Here is a 22,760-nt window from a genome sequence, read left to right as displayed (position 1 = left end):
GGAAAAATAAAACAAAAACCAGCTAAACAAATACAACTGGATCCTTTTATCATTAGCTGCTGCCCATTTTCTCGGCTTCCCAGGTGACAATAAGAAACCCATGCACCACAGCAAAGAGTAGCCCCCTGCTCTTTGCAACTAGAGAAAGCCCGCATGTAGCAATTAAGACCCAGAGCAGCCAGAGAAAAAATATGAGACAAAAACCCCGCATGATTTGCTCCCTTGCTACCCTTCATTCTTCTCGTCCATTCCTTCTCAGCCATACTGCCTTCCTGACTTTCCCTTGAACTTGCCAGGCACATTGCTTATTTTTTTTTTACGCGAATGTTCGTAACAGCTTTATTTGTAATAATCCCAAACTAGAAACAATCCAGATGGCTTTCAGTGGATAAGTGATTAAGTAAACTATGGTATAGTCACATTACAGACTGCTACACAGCACTGAAAAAGGCACGAAAATTGATACATGCAACAGCTTGAATGAATCTTATGCCAGAAAATCATGCCAAGTGAACAAAAAATTCCTGATAAGTTACTTATTGTATAATTCCACTTACATAGTATTCTTTTTCTTTTTTAAAAAACAGGAAATAAAATGCCATATGAACAGTGACACCTGGCACCACAATGAAAAGGATCTGCAAAAAAGGACACTAATTAATTTATTTTAATTGGAGGATAATTACTTTACAATATTGTGATGGCTTTTTCATTACATCAACATGAATCAGCCATAGGTGTACATGTATGCCCCCATCCTGAACCACCCTCCTTCCTCCCCCCCCACATTGCTGCCAGTTACCTGCCCGGCTCCCTCCCGCAGCTCCCTCAGGATCTGCCTGAAATAGCATCTTCACTGTGAAGCTTACTCTATCTCCATTCCTGCAGCCGCCCAGAACTTTCCTTTCCTTTCTCATTTCCTGCTTCATTTTTCTCCATAAAACTCATCACCACTTGACATCCTTATGCTTATTTGATCATTTCTTTTTCTCCATGAGAATGAGGGTAGACATTTGTTCATTTCTGTATCATCAGCACCTAGATTAGTGTGTCGCACACAATAAATGTTAAGTATAGATTTGTTGATAGAATAAATTAATTTTTTAAAAGTAGAGTACCCTAGTTATTTTATTAGCTTCTAATCGAATGGTGGTGTATATATATATGTTCTACTTGATAAATTTTGTGCCAGCCACGACAGTCATACGATTACCCCAAGTTAATAGAATAACTACCTAAAGTGTTAGTTGCTCAGTTGTGTCCGACTCTCTGTGACCCTATGAAATGTAGTCCACCAGGCTTCTCTGTCCAGGGGATTTCCCAGGCAATAAAACTGGAGTGGGTTGTCATTTCCTTCTCCAAGGGATCGTCCTGAGTCAGGGATTGAACCCGGGTCTCCTTTATTGCAGCCAGATTCTTTTCCTTCTGAGCCACCAGGGAAACCGAAATAAAAATATCTGTCTCTATGTATATATGTAAATAATAGGCATACTTTCTTTCCTTTCTCATTTCCTTCTTCCCTTCAATCCATTCATTCGTCCTCTATCTGTGCTACATTGACATAGATGTATTCATCCTCTTGTTGAACTCATTTCTGCTTATTTGTTTTGGTGGGGGATAACAAGTTAGTCACTTTCTGGAAGAGGATTCACAGAAAGGAATGGATGTCCTGGGAGGGGTACTTTAGACATCAGTTGGCTATGACTTACAACACTTCACTCATTTATTACCAAAAATAAGAACTGCATATATCTAAGTAACTATTTCCAAAATTGTAAACTCAGTGACTTCAACACAAGAATTAAACACATTTTCTCAACTGAGAATGAGACCCAGAAGACCAGTACCTTGAAGTGACGGGGCTTTTATAAAGTCAGAAATTACATTTCATCAAAATGGATATAATTATTTGCAATCTACTAAAATTTGATGTGTGTGTGTGAGAGAGAGAGAGAAAGATAGGAGAAGCGAGAAGATTCAAATATCCCTTCCAATTCCCAATATCTGTGTCCACAGTCAAATTATGTTTTAAAGATTTCTAATCTATATAAAAGCTTTCATGACTGAGACTAAGGAAATCAAGCCAATTTCACAATGCTCAAATTCCCACACAGGAACAGAAAGCCACAGGAAAGGGTGTAAGGCTCTTCCCTGCTCTGTTAAATGTGTTCATAGAAACGTGAAGTTTTAGAAATAACCCACCCCCAATCCAGGAAGACATAAGCAACAGATGGATTAAAAAGCACTGTTTCTAGATCCAGGCTCAACAGTGTGTGATGTGGGTCAGATTTCTCTAGATTTTTCAGCTTGTCCAAGGGAGGACACGACACGAAATTGTTCCCAAATCTCTTCCAGAGCTAAGGTTATCTGAGTGCTTATCTTGAACCTGTCTGAACAGGTCTGTAGTCGGGATGAAACAGACCTCTTACCAGGCTGATGTACATACAGATTTTTGCCTTTCTCTGCCTTTATTATCTGTTTCTTCCAGGTTTCTCTTGCTGTCTCCCCTTCCTCTACTCAGTCACTAAATGCTGGAGTAGTTCTTGCCTAGACCAGAGTTCTTTTTCTCTATTTTTAATTAGTATCTAATTATTCAGTCACTCCCAAATTTATATTTCCAGCCTAGAATTCTCCCCTGACCTCCAGACAGTGGACTTCCCTGGTGATTCAGATGGTAAAGAATTTGCAATGTAGGAGATCCAGGTTCAAGCCATGGGTCGGGAAGATCCCCTGGAGGAGGAAATGGCAACCCACTCCAGCATTCTTGCCTGGAGAATCCCATGGACCGAGGAGCAAGGCAGGCTACAGTCCATGGGGTCATAAAGAGTCAGACACAATTGAGTGACTAACACTAACGCTACATCAATAGTCTCTTTCCTCGACAATTGCACTTTTGATTTTTTATGTCTGAGGAAGAATCCTGGACTCTCAGCTTGCATCCAGGTGACTCCGCTTCTTGTTTTTCTAGTCCTTTCAATCTTAATAAATTGCCCTACCCTACCCTAGTTGCTCAAGAGCAAAGTCTAGGAACCATTCTTAATTTCTGTTTCTCTCATCAGAAAGTTTTGTGGACACAACCTCCAAAACAGTTCCTGAATTCTGCCCACTTCTCTCCATCTCGTTATTACCATTTTGGTCAAAGTCACCATCATTTCCCATGGCATTTATTTGAATTAGAATGCTGTTTTTAAGGCTAGTGATGACTAACCCCTTAATTGGTTCCCTACCTTTATTTTTGACCCCCAAATCCTTTCTGCCTTGATCAACCAGGAGGATTGTTTTAAATATAAGTCAGATTATTTGTTTCATTCTCTAAATGTCTTCAAATATGCAACCTGAAAATAAAATCTCAACTCTAAGCCTTGTAATCCTTGTAATGTGAATTCTCCTGATTCTTTCTGCCCAGGTGCTCTTGCCCAGCCTTTTCATGGCTGGTCCTTTCTTGTTATTCGGATCTCTTCTTATTGCTTCTTCAGAGAAAGCTTTTCCTGGAAAGCCATCTGCATTGTGCTACCCTATTTTAATGTTCTTCCCTGGTGTCTCAGGAGGTAAAGAATATCTGCCTGCAATGTGGGAGGCCTGGGTTTGAATGGGAAGATGCTGGGAGGAGGGAATGGCAACCCACTCCAGTATTTTTGCCTAGAGAATCCCATGGACAGAGAGGCCTGGTGGGCTACAGTCCAGGGGGGTTGCAAAGAGTCAGACACAACTGAGCACACAGACATATGTCTGGCATCTGAACAGTGCTTAGAAGTTTCTTAGCACATATTTGTTAAATAAATCAGTGAATGGATATGCTATTACTGTTGCGGAACCACTGACTGAGATCATCCACCATGGCCAGGTACCATAGTAACCACTTGCACAAGTTATCTTACAACAGAAGGTCCTGATAGGGACATGGAACTAACAAGTTACCACCAACTGGAAGAATTCAGGAAAGGTCAAAAGGAGAGAGATTTCAGTCCAAATGTCCCACCAGCCTCCCAGGATCCTTCTCACTGGAGTTCATCTTGATTGAGCAATCTGTGTGCCATCAGGAAGAACCCTGAGTCAGAATGATTGCCCAGAGACAACCCAGAAACTAACCCCATCACCATAATGGCAGAGAAGGTCTCCTGGTTTCCCTTAATCTATCGCTAATGGCCTAGGCACCTGTTCCCAATAAAATCTCTTGCTTTGTCAGCATGTATGTCTCCTTGGACAAGTCATTTCCAAGTATTAAACAAGAGCCCACTCTTGGGCCCACTTTCGGGTCTCCCTTCCTGCAACATTACCATAGATCTATTTTATGAATCTCATTCTTATTTTGTTTTCATTCTTAATTCTTTCCCTCACACCTTCCTTCTTTTCCTTTTTTTTTTTCAGTTGGAAAACTGATTGTCTGATGTAAGCTTACAAATCCGCCTAACGTTTCACCAGAATTCCAGGTGGATTCCACCAAGACTAGAATTTATGACTGGTTGCTGGTTGAAGCCATGATTGCATGCAGACCAATGAGTACTTGTAAAATGACAAGTCTTAATGCAGATTTGATTGACAGTTGTGTTGACTACCAAAGGGAACTCTCATCATTTACCATTGTACTACCATGAAACTCTTGGCAACCTAAAATTCATAATGGGATGACTGGCTCAAAGCCTTGTAAACAGCATCATTAGCAGTATTGTCTTCTCCTGGATGTCCATTAATGACATAATAATTGAATAATTTTGGTAGTGTACCATCTTGGATTAATTTATATTGTTCTGGATTCACTGATAGAATGTTTTCTTTCCTCAGATGGCAAGAATGAATGTTTTATGAAAAAAAAACTTGCAAGTCAGTTAATACTAAATATTTCAAAAGCAAAATATTTCACTTCTTTGAAAGATGAAACTTGTTTTGGTTAAATATTAACTATGATACTGATTTTAACTTTGAGGTCTGTAGTTTATTTTCATTCAACAAATACCTATTAAGTATCTACAGCAGAGAAGGCATTGTGTTATAGAAAATTGAAACAGCTTATAAAATACAATAATGTGATAAGCAGAATGGAAAACAGACCTTTAAACAAATGGATAAAAAGTATGTTATTTTGTTTTCAGAAAAGAAAAGGCTGAGGACAGATACGTTATACAAAGATTGTCTTGCTTCAGAGAGGAACAAGATCGAGGCAAAATTCTATCTGATATTAAGATATCAACATGGAAAAGCTGATTGATTCTAAGGGCAATGATTCACTAGAAATAATTGCTGTGGGAACTTGCTTCCCTACTTGAAACATTTAAAGGAACTTCCTAAATTGGTGGAAGCAATCCTGTCCATTAATGGAGAGATATGGAGGCTCAAAACCCAATGGTAAGTTTGGGAAACAAAGTCAGTTTCTTAGTCCTACTCCTATTTGTGTGAGTGTAATTGTTCCAGTTTATGACTTTACCCCATATTCCTGAGACTTCATAGATCATTCATAATGTCACATAAGAGATCATTCATAATGTCACATAAAAATGACAGCAAAACATGCAATAGGCCACTGAATGCTACTTTGGTAAGACCACCCCTGAACTTGCACCTTAAGGGAGACCAGCATACTAAATGAATTGGAGAAAGCATCTAGAAGCTTGGGAAGAGAAGGCCTTGGGCAACACAGGCAGAGTCTGCAAGTAATTCCAGTTACCTGGAAGCAAACTTGGAACTAACATTCATACAGAAGACAAAAATCACATGTAAGACAGCAAAAGAGACACAGATGTAAAGAATAGACTTTTGGACTCTGGGAGAAGGCGAGGGTGGGATGATTTGAGAGAATAGCATTGAAACATGTATATTACCATATGTGAAATAGATGACCAGTCCAAGTTCAATGATTAAAGCAGGGCATTCAGGGCCTGTGCACTGGGACAACCCAGAGGGATGGGATGGGGAGGGAGGTGGGAGGGAGGTTTCGGAATACATGTACACCTGTGGCTGATTCATGTTGATGTATGGCAAAAACCACCACAATATTGTAAAGTAATTAACCTCCAATTAAAATGATAAATTTTTTTAAAATAAGAGATAATGGTTGGAATTGCTAAACAAATGACTTTTTTCTTAATAAATAGATCATATAGTGTTGGAAACTGGTGATCTGCACATTCCTGAAATTCAAGTCTAGACTGTCAGGGAGAAGTAGATTGTGGGCAGTGCAAGAAAGATTTAACTTAACTCACGAGTCTTGATAGGAGCAGTAGAGCCCCCTTGAGGGTGCTTGGAAATTTGCAGTAATGTTTTTAGCAGTCACAAAGGATCACAAAGCCACAAAGTCAATCAGACTTCTGTGGGCAGGGCTCAGAAATTCTAGATGTCTTTCTATGATCAAGAAATTTCCGAAGAGAAAAATTGTCCCATGTCCCACATTCCACACAAACTTCTAATTTTGCGACCAGAATAAATTCATTATAAATATAATTACAAGTAATTTATCACACAATTAATATTGGAAAAAAAATTCTAATTGAAGTAAGTCAGGCAGAGAAAGACAAATGTTATGATATCACTTATAGGTGGAATTGAATTTAAAAATGATATAAATGAACTTATTTGAAAAACAGAAACATACTCATGGTTTTAGAAAACAAAGCTATAGTTACTGAAAGGAAAATATGGGGAAGGGGAGGGATAAGTTAGGAGCTTGGAATTAACAAACACTCTGCTATATATAAGATAAATAACCAACAAGGACCTACTGTATAGCACAGAAAAGTCTACTCAATATTCTTAATAAGCTACATGGGTAAAGAATCTGAAAAAGAATGAAAATATGTATATGTATACCTGAATCACTTAGCAGGACACCTGAAACTAACACAACAAAGTTAATCCACTGTACTTCAATAAATTTTTAAAAATGATACTGAAAAACTACTCAATAATTTACTGCCCATATTGTCTATTTAGTACATCATGCCTTTTCAATTATCTATTTAATTCTAAATGTTTTCAGTGAAAGAGTTTAGTTTTTATCATGGCAAATAGGAGACAAAAAAAGATTTAAAACTTAATGTTTTGTGCATTGAATTATAGAGAAATGCAACTAGTGGATAATCTGAGAAAACATTGTGCTTTGTTTTGTTTCAGATTTTCCAAGAGTTTCTAAAGCATCACTGACAGCACTACTGCTCCTGGTATTTAAGCTGCTAATAAATCACCCTGGTTCATTCTTCACTTATAGCAGTACATATGAACATAGTAATAACAGAGACTATTTGAGACTTTTATGGACAGACTCAGATACAGAGTACAAGCTAGCAGACATCTGAAACAATGATGTCAGTAAGTTGCATTAAGTATTTTGAAAATATTTTTATTGCCACTCTATATGTAAATTTATTTTTTATTGAATTATACTTGATACACAATATTGCATTAGTTTTAGGTATACAATGTAATTATTCAATATTTTTATGGATCATGAAATGATTTCATGATGTCTAGTCACGTATAGACTTTATTTTCAACCATTAAAATGATGAGGTCTCAGCTGTAAAAATTGCATATTGATATGCATTTATTTTGGGGTTATCATCCTTAAACTGACACTGCCCAAGAAGTCTACCACCCAACTTTTTGCCAATATGTTCTCTTTTGCAATTATAGGATATCATCTCTGAGGTCCCTTTAAGTACCAGAAACTAAATATTTTAACACATGATATTGTTGAATGTAGAAGATGTGTTTTGCATTACATAGTGTCACTTCCCAGTTGCTTTTCATAATATAATTATTTTAACAGCACGCAATCAGTTCCAGCTCATTTGTAAGAATATACTTTCCTCATTTTCCCTTATAGGTCATCATTTTTCTTAGCATGTTATCCTCACTCTAACCAACATTATTTTCCACTTTCTTTCATCATAAGCAAATATATCTACTCTCTTAATATTTCTCCTAACTTTAGTTTTTATTCTAGGGCCTAACTGCACTTAAGTTTGATAGTTACTTTTACTTAATAGTAATAAATGAGTTAGGATGAATTTGTTCATCCTTTATTTTTATCCTTCTTGTATGGAAGAACTACAGCTCCTGTTACTTCTTACAAACTCATATTTATTCATTTTCATTGTAGGTAGTCATCAGGTAGTCCCATTACGACTTTTAGAAGACTGAAAAGCTGTACCTGAAGACCTACATAGGGAATCCATGTTATTTTTTTTTTTTATAAATTATTGTCCTTTTATCTTGACTTTATTTTAGAATTAGGATGATACATCAAATTTGAAAAATCAATGTGTGGACTATTTTATCATCTATGAAGTTCAGCTTTACTTATGTAACAGGAAAATAGTATCCGATAGGGTTGAGAATATCGCACTAGATAATAGCTAAGGTCCTTCCATCTGTAAAATCCTAAGAGTCTGTGGTTCTTCTAATCTTACTATGAACAATGGACTCCCTTCTCCCAATACAGTAGACACTGTCCTCAACAGTACATGTTGAATGTACTTTTTTGATAGTGTAAAGTCTTTTTTGCATTTATAAAAGGCACTGAACCAGTTTTTTCCATTTCTTTGAATTGAGAAGACCATGCTAAACCAAGAGATACAAACACTAGTCCTCCAGCATGATTATTTGCACACACACACCGGTGTTCTCTTACCTAGTTTGACAAGACGGAGCATGGAGGTGTTACTTCCTCTCTCTGTGCAAGCAGTTACCGAGAGATTGTAGATATCTCCAGGAGGCAGGCTGAGAACTGCAGTCATGACATTGCGCGTTACCTGCAAGATCACCAAAATCAAGCTGTAGGGCTATCACAGACATCCCATCTCTGTTCTGTGCTGCAGTCTACAGCTGATTGAACCTTATGGATATGCTCTTTCCTCTGAAAATGATACAAATTCCTCAACTGAGCCAAATACAAGGTAGCTCCAAATAAGCACAACACAGATCAGAACATTTTTTGTGATTAATTCCTTTGTTTGGAGTAGGTATTACTATGATTTTTTTGGTCCCTCTTGCATTCACAGCAAATTTTAGAAAAAGCAATTGCTGGGTTGCAAAAATAGGAACATTGCTCAGTCCACACTGAGAAGCTCAAAAGAAACTTAGCCATATTCACAGACACCTGGCCTCTTAACTAAAGACTACATTTCCCGGTTTCTAATATTGATAGTGGGGACCATGTGACTCAATTCCAACCAATGGATTGTAAGAGGAAGTCCCATGGCCAACTTAGGGTTTTGTTCACACCCATTAAGTGCTGGACCTCCACATCTTCTCTTTTTCCCTTCCTGTGGGCTGGAATGTGGCTGTAACGGTGAGTGGAGTTAACCTATGCAGGTGATGACTATATGCAGTGGCAGACGGAGCAGCAAAATAGAACAGATCTGGACTCTTGAATAATCTCTCATAGCAGAAGTGCCCTTTTAGTCCCGGGCACCTTGAGAAAGATATAGATGTTGATATTTTTTAAACCACAATCTTAAAAAATTTTTCATTTCAATTGCTTAGTTGGTACCCTAACTAATACAATGTCAACAAGCGTAATAAACCAGGAGAGAAATCAATACTTCCAAAGTCTCCAAATATTGAGGGTGTTAGGGACATATGGAGAAAAAAAGTGAAAATACTGTGATTTTCTTGAAAATGTTTGGTACTATGAAGAAAAAGTTCAAATCGTAACTTTAAATATAGGGGAAATCAATTACAACAATTACAACTATTAAAAGTTAAAAGGTAAGCTCTGTGAAAGAAGGCCTTCAATTTTTGTTCACTATCCTATCTCCAGAGAGGCTTCTCAGGTGGTGCTCGTGGTAAAAAAAAAAACAAAAAACAAAACCTGCCTGCCAATACAGGAGACTCAAGAGAGAGCGGATTCTAAGATACCCTAGAGGAGGAAATGGCAACCCACTCCAGTAATCTTGCCTGGAAAATTCCATGGACAGAGGAGCCGGGCGGGCTACAGTCTTTGGGGTTGCAAGAGTTGGGCACAACTGAGTATGCACATGTGCACGTGCACACACGCACACACACACACACACACACACACACAATCCCCAGAACCATAAACAGTGCTAACTGGTGTGCAAACACTTGTTTAATGTCTCAGTAAATGTTTGCTTCATGATTTTCAATAGTATATGCAAGTAAAGGTCAGGTTCCCAATACTGGGACTCAAAGAAACATACACTCTTTTTAATTTTCTTCTTTCCTTCTGCAACAACCATCCAGTGGAGCATCCTAGAATGGGAGAGGTCTGTGGTGTCATCCCCGTAGGTCCAACTGATGTAGAGCAGACTGTTGAAATATTCCACAGACGTGATTTCTGGAGCAACTGGTGCTAAAATGGAGGGAAGAAACACACTGTAATTTAGTAGACTACTGGTAATTAAAGAATTTATCAATAGAACGTGAAATCCCGTACAGAGCCTGTGCTCAGTTATTCAGTCGTGTCCAACTCTTTGTGACTCTAGGGACTGCAGCCCGCCAGGCTCCTCCATCTATGGGGATTCTCCAGGCAATGATACTGAAGTGGGTTGCCATGCCCTCCTCCAGGGGATCTTCCCAAAGGGATCCCCATAGGGATCAAATCCAGGTCTCCCATATCATAGGCAGATTCTTTACCGTCCAAGCCACCAAGGAAACCCAACTCTATACAGAGTTTAAACAATTAAAATTCACACCCCATGATGGACTTCCCAAGTGGCACTAGTGGTAAAGAACCCACTGCCAATGCAGGAGACATAAGAGATGGCAATTTGATTCCTGGGGCAGGAAGGTCTTCTGGAGGAGGTCATAGCAACCCATTCCAGTATTCTTGCCTGAAGAATCCCATAGACAAAGGAACTAGGCAGGCTACAGTCCATAGCATTGCAAAGAGTGGCTTAGCATGCATGCACAACAGCATGCATGATAGTCCTAGGGACTCATGGACATGTCTGTAATATAGTGAAGTTGGGCGGTATGAGGTGGGCAGTTGTTCTGTGGGATGTTACCTTGCGTGGCTCAGACCCAAGACAGCCAGACTCAACTATGCCTGAGGAGAACACACTTCTTTACAAAAATTTCAGTTATAAGATTACTAAAACATTAACTTGTTTGGGTCAGCTGTTCAGTTAATTTGTTGCTGTGTCAATAAATTAATATTTTTAGGCACTGGCGAACTTATTTTCCAAGCAGTACTGAAAACTCTGGGATCCTGTAAAAATAAATCTTTTTTATTGTGGCAGCAAAGAAGTTTACAGGATTGACAGCAGGATCAATGAATAAAGGAACAGAAAAATAAATAATATGTCCATACGATAACAAGTCAATGGCATTGACAGGGTGCAGCCTGGTGCTTTGTGGGAGGTAGGGCTCTAAATAAAGTTGCTGGAGCAAGTATTAAAGAAAGGAAGGAAGGGATTTTGAAAATCATGCTTCAAAGCTAAATTCTAACACCAAGTTTATTAATTTATTTTATAATCTTACACATTTAAATTTTTAAGAATTCCAGTGGGGGGTGAGAGTTCATCACAAGCTTTGTAATACATAAGTTCTGAAAGCATACTTAAATTATTTTTAAGAGTAACTGATAATTGTGAAGATTTCAACAAACACATACACAGTTGAATTTAAATTCCATGTGATCTTGAAGATAGCCAAGCAAGTGTTCTTTGCAAGATTTGGCCCCAAATCAACTAATGGTTGGAGGAGAATTTCTACACATCAAAAAGACTTATTTTGGGGCTTCCCTGGTGGCTCAATGGTGAAGAATCCACCTGCCAATGCAGGAAACATGAGTTTGATCCCCGGTCCAGGAAGATCCCACATGCTGGGGAGCAATTAAGCCCATGCACCTAGAACATGTGATCCACAAGTGAGGCCACTGTAGTAAGCCCACACACTGCAATGAAGAGTAGCCCCACTCACTGAAACTAAGAAAGCCTGCATGCAGCAGCAGAGACCCAGGACAGCCAAAAATAAACAAATAAAATCATACATCGTAATTGAAAGAAAAGACATTTTTTCAACAGGCATTAATACAGATAATGAACATTCATATATGTGTTTCAGAAATAATTATCCCCTGAAGAGGTTTTAACAGAGTAAAAAATATATTTGTTTCATGTTGTGTATGAATAGCATTTCTATACAATGAAAATTTTAAATTGTCAACAATATCTATAACAAGTAGCACAGACCCATATCATAGTGCAGAAAATTTTAATAAAGCATAATAACCCTGGCTTCTTAACATATTTCTACATACTTCATTATTTACAAGTACCTATTCTTATGCTTCTTCAAAGGGTATATTCTCATGTTCTAATTTGAGTGAACAGAAGAAACGTATTTAAAATTACAGGGATCAAGGGTGAAACAGATCACCAGCCCAGGTTGGATGCATGAGACAAGTGCTCGGGGCTGGTGCACTGGGAAGACCCAGAGGGACTGGGTGGAGAGGGAGGTGGGAGAGGGGAACGGGATGGGGAACACATGTAAATCCATGGCTGATTCATGTCAATGTATGGCAAAAACCACTACAATATTGTAAAGTAATTAGCCTCCAACTAATAAAAATAAATGGAAAAAAAATTACAGGGAGTTTGGGATGGACATGTCCACAGTGCTATTCTTAAAATAGACAACCAACAAGGACCTGCTGTATAGAACATGGAACTCTGCTCAATGTTATGTAGCAGCCTGGAAAGGAGGGTAGTTTGGGTGGAGCATGGATATATATACAAGTATGGCTGAGTTCCTTTGCTTTTCACTTGAAACTATCACAACATTGTTAACTGGCTATACTCCAATACAAAATAAAGAGTTAAAAAAATAAAATTACAAAGCCATAAGTATACATCTCCCCATTACAAGTACCAAGTCATCAGATCATTCTCCTTCATGTCGTTGCTTTCAAATCCAGTGTATTGCTGAAAGACCACCAGATGTCACTATTTGTTTATTACACATTACTTGGTACACTAGTATAATTATAAACTTGACTTGCAGACAAGTTGCCTGACAGATTGTAGACTTCAGGGCCTAACAAGTCAGACCTTATTCAAGTATTTTATTCCTATTTCCTTTTATACTACACAATTTGTCAATTTGGATTACAATTAAAAAGCATATGAACATGAAGTATCAGATCTTTATTTGCTTTAAAATTGAAATGAGGGAAGAAAGCTCCCCTTGCCGCTAAAAAGGCTAAAATGTCAAATAGTTTTCGATAAAGTTATAAAAATAAAGCTCAGGTACCATATATGTTTTAATAACAATTTAGATTAAATGATTTAATTCTCACACTACCCTGTGAGGTATTATTATGCCCATTTAAAAATTATTTGTTTATTTGACCACCTTGGGTCTCAATTGCAGCATGTGGGATCTTCGATCTCCATTGCAGCAAGCAGGACCTTTCGTTGGGGCATGCGGGATCTCGTTCCCTGACCAGGGATGCAACCTGAATTCCCTGGATTGGGAACAAAGGAGTCTTAGCCACTGGACCATGAGGGAAGTCCCTATGACCATTTTATAGATATGGAAACTGAGGCCATCTGTGTCAATATGCTCAGGTAAGACTGTGGGCTGCCAGTGTCAGCATGACTTAGCAGTTGATCCCAGGAAAAAATCAGAAATTCCCAAAGATCAATTCACTGGAGACAACAGCTAGGCAAGCAGCTTGCTTACTAACCAAAGTTTATGTATGCAGACTTGCTTTGTCCACCTAAACAGTTATCTCATGACTTCTGCCTATTCCCAGGTGGTTCGTAGCTTTCAAAGGCACACCTAAAACACTTGGGTCCAGAACTCCAAATCCTATTAATACTACATATCGGATGTCACCACAGAGACCCTGTCCAGGTAGTCTCCAGACACTGCAGTGAGTTCTAAGACAATTAGTTTTGTCCAATTAGCCACCTGTTAGGCAATATTTTCAGTCTTACCAGTGAGAAAATAGAAATTCTGGGTCCTTAAGTTAATTTGTTCAAAGTTCTACAGCTGGAAATTAGCAAGGTCAGATCTGCTCAATAAGTGATCAGATGTGAAGTCTGGGCTTTTCCTAGACAGCTGCTCCTTCTGACAAGGAAAAAGCATTCTCAGACCACTCATCTCTATTATGTTAAGTATATGAATTACTGACACAGTGAAGTTTAATTATAATTAAGTATGTGATTATTAATGCAGTCAAAAAGCCTAACACAGTGCTTGTCAAATAATTGGCATTTTCTCTTTTTATGGTGGCCTTTCACTTTTCCACTCTGATATTACCATTAACATCTGGAATAAAGGAAGTACCAGACATCAGCCAGTAAAGAAAAGCAGTGAACTGTGTAAGTTAACTGTATAAGAATCCACAAGATTACTATCTTTCCAGTGTTTTTTAATTGATACATCTCAAGCCTATAAAACTAGCTGTCCAGTGAGGGAAATATTTTGACAAAGTTATTCTTCACCTAAACAATATTTTTCTCTTCTCAGTATAACTCTAATGACAGCTTTGCAGTCCCATCAAAAGTTCCTGAACAATCTTAGTTCAGACAAGGAGAGTTACTACTGTTCTTGGCTGAATTTCTTCTCTATTGCTACCTCCGCCCACCTCTGCTCTCTCTGCCATGTGATAGTGAACTATTAATACATAATTTAAGGTTCTGAGGATCCGTCACTAATAATATTGTAAGTCCTTTAAGTCTGGGCCATGTATTTTGCCAAATAGCTTATTTAATTGGGACATAATAATACATAATAGTAACAGATAATAGATACTATTATTATCCTTATTTTACAACTGAAAAAACCTGAGGCTTAGAAAAATTGCTGGAGTTTACAGGTAGAAGGCAGCAAAGTTGTGACTCACACCCAAGTCTACAAGTCTGCAAGCCTGTTTTAATTCCTGCCATGGACAATACCGCAGTCAGCCTGTGACTTTACAAATGGCTTAATTAATAAGGAAATGGAGGCACTCTAGCAAATACAATTATCAAACGGATAAAATCAATTGAGTGTGGTGTGAAGTTGAAAGCTCTGCCTGTTACATCTCGATTCTAATCAATTCCAAACAGTGGTGCATAAATCAAGGGCAGTGACTCAGGATAAAAAGAAATCAAGGACAGTAACTCAAAGTAAAAATTGTATCTTAATTTTTAAAGGCTAGCATTTAAACAAATCATGAACTTTAAGAATCAAGTATATCATATTCCATGAAAGTGATGTTCATTCGGTCCTGGGTAAAGGCCTGGCATTTTCTGGAGATGAGCCCCTTCAGAACTTCCTCAAAATAGGGATCTGTTCTCATGGGACCACTTCCCACACACTCACCTGTTATGAAGCTTATAGTGGAGCTGTCACAGCAGCTGAGTTCTGGGTCTCCCCATGTTACCATGGTAACGCGAAAGTTGTAGTACCATGCTGGCAACAGATTTGCTATCCTCTAAAAAAAGCAAGAAGAAAAAGACCCAGAAGGAAAATCATATTTTTGGAATAGAGTTATATATTTCTCTTAGGCTATGAAAAAATGAGTAATTTTTAATTTCCTTTCGGTGCCTTTGGGAGGCCTCCCTGTGGCTCAGTGGTAAAGAGTCCGTCTGTCAATGCAGGAAACGTGGCTTCAATCCCTGGGTTGGGAAGATCCTCTGGAGAAGGAAATGGCAACCCATTCCAGCATTGCTGCCTGGGAAGATCCCATGGACAGAGGAACCTGACTGTCTACAGTTGATTTTGTACTTCTCACATTTTCCATTAAAATATTCTCTTTGGAATGAAGTGAGATATAAATAAAATGATACATGTAAATTTAACATAATTTAAAAAATTATTCAAAAATACAGATAGTTTGAAAATGGGTTTTCGTTTGCAGTTTCTTAAATTACACAAGTGAACTGGCATTTATTTGTAAGTGACTGGATGGACACATCCTCCTATTTCTAAGAAGTGATTGTTCACAATTCTGCATTCTTTCATCTTGGACTGTTAGCATGTGTCCATACTGGGTGGCAATCATGAGAGTTGTCAAGTAAGTAGTGGACAGTTGTTTGCTTTCTGTGTGACTTGTAGATAACCTGTACTTCTAAAATTATTCCAGTCTCAGAAAGAGTAATCTTTACCTGCTCATTTGAAGAACATCGCTAATGGTCTGACATTGCAGGTATCTAACTGATTTGTTGATGTTAAGAACAGTCATCACTCAAGTTAAGCAGTGTCCACTCACTACTGAATAACTAAAGGAAAACGTGTTTTCTGACTTAGGAGCAGAAAGAAACAATAAGCATATGATGTGCTTAGTCGCTCAGTCATGTCCAACCCTTTGTGACCCCATGGACTATAGCCCACCAGGCTCCTCTGTCCATGGGGATTCTCCCGGCAAAGAATACTGGAGTGGGTTGCCATACGCTCCTCCAGGGGATCTTCCCCACCCAGGGATCCAACACAGGTCTCCCACATTGCAGGCAGATTCTTTACCAGCTGAGTCACCAAGAAAGCAAGCATGTGACAGGTCTACTAAATTGGGGATTAGCAAATACACTCAATTAAGAGTGAAAGCCAGTTTCACACAGTTTTCTCTCTCTCTCAAAATACAAAAATAAAATTAAGAGCTTAAACAATCCCAAACTTGAAAGTAGCACGTTACCTGTATGTGTTTACAAATGATCTAGTTTACAGACATAATAATTTTTTCAGACACATTTGGTACGTGAACACATGTTGATACAGGAAAATGTGACAGCTGGTTAAGGAAGATTACCACTGAGGCAGTTAAGGAGACAGTTGCGGCTATTTCATAGTAGGTTGTCCATTCTGATGTCATTGTTGTAGGGTTGAAATAAAACATTTCGACCACATATTTTCTGAACACTCCTAAGTAAGGTCTGGTCCAGCTCAAAACCACTGCTGTAGGACCCAAGGGATAGAGCATCAAGTCTTTTATTCCAGTTGGAACTAAGAAGAAGGGAAAGGAGTGAAAAAAGAAAGTCAAGAAGTAATGTTTAATATCGTAACAATGGCTTCACATCTCTACTTACTGACTGACTAGGTATTTCACTTTTTTGATACAATCATTGAAAACTAACCATATTTGCCTGAGGTTTTCTTTTTCCTAAGTAATGAATGCCAAGGATACCTATCAGGTATACAATTGTGGTCCTTAATTACTCTGAAGGTTGAATATTGGGTGAACAAGTATGGACTTCCCAAAACTGATGATAATGACTTGAACTTAGACATGGCACCCCTCCAAACAGTACTCTGATAAAGGTATTTTTCTTGTGGCTGGCAACTTACCAATAGCAAATGTCACAGGATCTGAAGGTGGTCCAATCAAAGGGCCTTTTCTTAGGTACATCACAACCTGGTATTGGGCACCAGGAACGAGATTTTCAATAATAGATTTGCTTGAGTTCACCTTTAAACCAAACACCCAATAAGATCTATTTAGAACTGGGTTTTCAGCATGTGACTCAGAGGATAACATTGTATTCAGGGACACTGCAAACTCACAAATGCCTTTGAAATTCAGAAGACTTTATTCATGCTGAGGAAGGTCAAGTTTCAACATTAGGATGATTTATAGTTTATGAGAAGGCTGAAGGGAACCCAGAACATTCAAATTCTATGGCTGGATTTAATAAGCCTTGTGAGCTGCTCTGTACCCATCAATGTCAATTGTAATTATGTACACTAGAGACACATCAACCTCTAACCAAAATCAAATCAGCAATAAACTAAGGATAGTCTGACATCCTAAATTGTAGTGTCAGCTGATTACACACAAAGATCCGTGCAGGAATGTCTTTACTCTCTCAACACTTAGAAGCATAAAATACCTAATTATAGTGATGGAAATGACCTCAGAGATCATCTAGTCCAATCTCTCATTTAGTAGATCAAGAAGGTAAAGCTAGAGAATAGCCAAGGTCACATATTTGGATCAGTGTTGGGACTGGAAGCCTAGCACTGTGACCTCCACTCCATGATATGGGCCAAGCATCAAGACGCAGCAGCAAGCACTTTACAAGGCTACTGTGACAATCTGCCAAGACTGAATCAGGAAGAACAGCCAGAACAAACTGATCACTAGTAGTGAAACTGAATTTGTAATTAAAAAAAAAAAAAATCTCCCAGCAAGCAAAAGTCCAGGATTGGACAGTTTCACAGGGGAATTCTGCCAAATATATAAAGAAAAGTTAATACCTATCCTTCTCAAACTATTCCAAAAATTGAAGAATATATAACATTATCAAATTCATTGTACAAGATTCGCATTACCCTGATACCAAAACCAAGAGAGAAAATTACAGGCCAGTATCTTTGTTGACTATAGATGCAAAAATCCTCAACAAAATGTTAGCAAACTGAAGTCAACAATACATAAAATGGATCACACACCACGATCAAGTGGGATTTATTCTAGTACTGTTTTATTTCTTTAAAACACATTTTAAGTGATAAAACTAATAGTGCTCATTGTTAAAATTGATCACACTGTAGACAAGCAAATGAGATCAATCTGTAGGCTTTCTGGTCTCCTCTCACCACTTCCCACATTTTGGCGGGCAGTCTTCTAGACCTTCCTTGTACATATATCCATAAACAATTAAGTATTGAGTCATACAGATGTTATACCGTAAATATTGCTCCAAACTTTTCCTTTAAACTTAACAACCACTGTAAACATGTGAACATACCTGCCAATCTAAACTTGCTTTCATTTAGAGTATCGAGAATAACACACAGAGTGTAGATTGTTTCAGGGTGATGTTAAATTTCTTTGGTTTGATAATATTTTAGGCAGTGGTTGATTCTAATTATTCAAATGACTTCCTGGAATTATAACCACTTAAATATGCTATCCTAATGAATTCATCTCAGGAAAATTACACTGCCTTAAAAAAATAAGAACCAATAATGTGTATCTATATCACATTACTAAAAAAATGAAAAGAGGGCAAATGATATTGCACTTGACTTTAGTCACAAATTATTAATATAAATACTAATTTCCCCCTACTTTAAAAATATTTACTGAGGCACCTACATTGCTTCTATTCCTTCATACCTTTTTCTTTATCCTGGACCTGCTTAGGGGTGGATTGGAGGTGGGCAGGGGAAATGTGCTAAATCGCTTCAGTCGTGTCTGACTCTTTTGCAACCCTATGACCAGAGCTTCCCTGGCTCCTCTATCCATGGGATTCTCCAGGCAAGAATAGTGGAATGGGTTGTCATTTCTTACTCCAGGGGATCTCCCCAACAAAGGCATCAAGCCTGCATCTCTTACCTCTCCTCCACTGGCAGGCGGGTTCTTTACCACTAGCGCCACCTGCAAAGCCCCAAGTAGTAATACTCTACTTACTAAATAACATGTTTTATTTAGTAGAGGATTACTCCACACTCCTCCCCCAATTTTCACTCCATCTTTTCATTCCAGTACTTCCTCTTTCTCATTTCTGACTGGCTTTGTCTCCATTCCAGAGAATTCAGTCCGGCCCAATGCATTTCCATCTAGGCCCTGGTCCTATTCTTTCTCAGCTAAAGAAGTGGAAGAAAGATACACCATAGGGCATAGAAAATATAAACAAGGAGGTTAAACTAGATGAGAGTTCTTTTAAGTCTGAAATGGTCTTCTCTCTTTCTTTGGCTGAACCACATGGCTTCCAGAATTTTAGTTCCCCAACCAGGGATTGAACCTGGGCCCTGACAGTGGAAGCCTGGAGTTCTAACCCGTGGACCACAAGGAAATTCCCCAGAAATGGTCTTATGTATATATTATGTAATCCTCTTTCCATGATATCTTTCTGTACATTTATTATAGTTACTCAGTTTCTATGGAGAATCTCTAGAACCTCTTCATCTTCTTCCCTTGACACAAAAAGTATTCAGTTAGGTTTGCATAATAATAAAAGTTAATTTCTAGCACACCTTACTATACTATGTTCCAAACATTGCATTAAGCATTAAGTCCTCTTTTCTTTATTACAGCTCTATGAGGTAGGATATGCTTCTCCTTCTATTACAGATTCAGATGGTAAGACTTAGAAAGAAAGAAACTCAGAGCTGGTAGCTGCTAAAATCAGGTCTGAAACTCAATTCTGTTTGAGTCTAGAGTCTCTGCTTTTAGTCAACACTCTTGACTAAATCAGGATGAGCGGTGAGGATGAACTTCCCCTAGTGTATCATCTGTAATGCACAAGAAAACATTCTCTCCTGGAAGTCAAATCACTTGAGATGGGGTCTCAGCTCTGATACTAATCAGTTGTGTGACTGCAGTCAGGTCCCTTCAATATTCAGCCTCTTAGCTCTATCATTTCCTCATCTGTAAAGCTAACAGACTGACTGATTGGGCTTTCTTCCTGATTTAGTCACTTAGTTATTACACACTCCTGTAAATTGTCACCAAACATGTATGGACCAAGCAGACCACATGTAAAAATAAATGTACATTGGGACTTTGCTGGTGGTCTAGTGGTTAAGACTCCATGCTTCCACTGTTGGAACACTGGTTTGAGCCCTAGTTGGAGAACTAAGATCCCACATGCCATGTGTGAGGATAAAAATTTTAAAAGTTGAAAAAAGAATGGATCTAGCCTTTCAAAGATAATAAAGATAAATTTATTATCTTTCAAAGATAATAAATGTAAATTATCTTTCAAAGTTAATAAATATACATCCATATATTACATGATGCTTCTTTATTCTGAAATTCATAATTGTGTGTGAGTCTTTGGAGAGTCCTTTATATGACACTGAGCAGTGGCTTTATTATGCTCACTATATTGACATAGGCTTATTAGTGAGTAGAACTACAAGGTTTGTTAGCAGGGATATATTACAAAACTTTCTTGCTCATGAATATTCACATATGAACTCACACAAGACAGCCACCAGACATGAAGTACATACACTTAATGAGGACAAATTCAAATTAAGAGATACCAAGGGGCTTCCCTGGTGGCTCAGAGGGTAAAGAATCTGCCTGCAATGCAGGAGACTTGGGTTTGATCCCTGAGTCAGGAAGATCCCCTGGAGAAGGGAATGGCTACCCACTCCAGTATTCTTGCCTGGAGAATTCCCTGGACAGATGAGCCTTGTGGGCTACAGTCCATGGGGGTTGCAAAGAGTCGGATGTGACTGAGCGACTTTCACTTCACTTCAAGATACCTACATGAAAGGCTAGATTCTAAGCTTCATGAAATCAAGGCTCAAATCAAATTTTTTCTTATTTCTAGCAGCTCACACAGAACCTCCTAGAAAACAAAGCAATGAAACTGTGGGGAGGGGCAGGGGTACTAGCGCCGAATCTCATGGATGACAGTAATCGATAAAGGAGTGATCCTGTGGTACAGTTGATGAGATTATGGTAGAGAAAAAGTGGGGAGAATGAAAGTGTGAGAGAATAAAACATTGTGGTTAATTATTCATCTGTGTTTGACTTTAGAATCACTCTTATTTTTTGAGCTGCATTTTGATTTTTCGATTCAACATAATCACCGTTGCTCTAAGAAATAACCTCAGTCAGACCAGTGTTGGTGAGAGCATATTCTGGATTCTTCTCTAGGCCAATTTTTGAGATTTTTTTGAACTGATGTTTCTTTCTTTGAAAATATACATGTGTGTGTGTGATGATGATGATGTAATGCTGTAATACCAACACAATCCTCTTGTGGTAACTGAGATAACACCTAGAACAGTGGTCTAGTTTCTGCCCTCTGCTTTCCCTCCTTGCCTACAATCTGCAACAGTTTCACATTTGCATTTCAAAGAAGCCACTGTCAGCAAGCACTTAGACCAGACTTTTCTGGTTCATATATAATTTACAATATCTCTCTACACTTTTAGCCTTTGGCTTCCATGTATATGGAGAAGGAAATGGCAACCCACTCCAGTCTTCTTGCCTGGGAAACCCCATGGACAGACGATCCTGGTGGGCTACAGTCCAAGGGGTCGCAAAGAGTTGGACACAACTGAGTGAGAAATGAGAAATAGATTTAAGGGACTAGGTCTGATAAACAAAGTGCCTGATGAACTATGGACGGAGGTGCATGACATTGTACAGGAAACAGGGAACAAGACCATCCCCATGAAAAAGAAATGCAAAAAAGCAAAATGGCTGTCTGAGGAGGCCTTACAAATAGCTGTGAAAAGAAGAGAAGTCAAAAGCACAGGAGAAAAGGAAAGATATACCCATTTGAATGCAGAGTTCCAAAGAATAGTAAGGAGAGATAAGAAAGCCTTCCTCCGTGATCAATGCAAAGAAACAGAGGAAAACAATAGAATGGGAAAGACTAGAGATCTCTTCAAGAAATTTAGAGATACCAAGGGAACATGTCATGCAAAGATGGGCCCAATAAAGGACAGAAATGGTATGGACTTAACAGAAGCAGAAGATATTAATAAGAGGTGGCAAGAATACACAGACGAACTATACGAAAAAGAGCTTCATGACCCAGATAATCACAATGGTGTGATCACTCACCTAGAGCCAGACATCCTGGAATGTGAAGTCAAGTGGGCCTTAGGAAGCATCACTTCAAGTAAAGCTAGTGGAGGTGATGGAATTCTAGTTGAGTTATTTCAAATCCTAAAAGATGATGCTATGAAAGTGCTGCACTCTATATGCCAGCAAATTTGGAAATCTCAGCAGTGGCCACAGGACTGGAAAATGTCAGTTTTCATTCCAACCCCTAAGAAAGGCAATGCCAAAGATTGCTTAAACTACCGCACAATTGCACTCATCTCACATGCTAGCAAAGTAATGCTCAAAATTCTCAAGCCAGCCTTCAGCAATACATGAATCATGAACTTCCAGATGTTCAAGC

The 22,760-nt window shown here is 38.5% G+C and overlaps 1 protein-coding gene across 3 annotated transcripts in view; it reads right to left on the bottom strand.

Moving 5' to 3' along the window:
- The window catches only part of PTPRO (protein tyrosine phosphatase receptor type O), a 263,949-nt gene that overhangs the window by 66,863 nt on the left and 174,326 nt on the right, over positions 1 to 22,760 (bottom strand). For all 3 annotated transcript variants that reach the window (XM_070453671.1, XM_070453672.1, XM_070453673.1), the window contains 5 exons: positions 17,230 to 17,350; positions 16,694 to 16,887; positions 15,271 to 15,382; positions 10,155 to 10,306; positions 8,624 to 8,744 (listed from right to left, as the gene is read on the bottom strand). In XM_070453671.1, the coding sequence (XP_070309772.1) occupies positions 8,624 to 8,744; positions 10,155 to 10,306; positions 15,271 to 15,382; positions 16,694 to 16,887; positions 17,230 to 17,350 (700 nt within the window). The remainder of the gene's footprint in view (positions 1 to 8,623; positions 8,745 to 10,154; positions 10,307 to 15,270; positions 15,383 to 16,693; positions 16,888 to 17,229; positions 17,351 to 22,760) is intronic.

This window comes from Odocoileus virginianus, chromosome 23, assembly GCF_023699985.2.
Source record: "Odocoileus virginianus isolate 20LAN1187 ecotype Illinois chromosome 23, Ovbor_1.2, whole genome shotgun sequence".
Lineage (NCBI taxonomy): Eukaryota > Metazoa > Chordata > Mammalia > Artiodactyla > Cervidae > Odocoileus > Odocoileus virginianus.
Note: the sequence above shows the minus strand (reverse complement) of the source record. Positions and strands in the feature narration are given on the sequence as shown.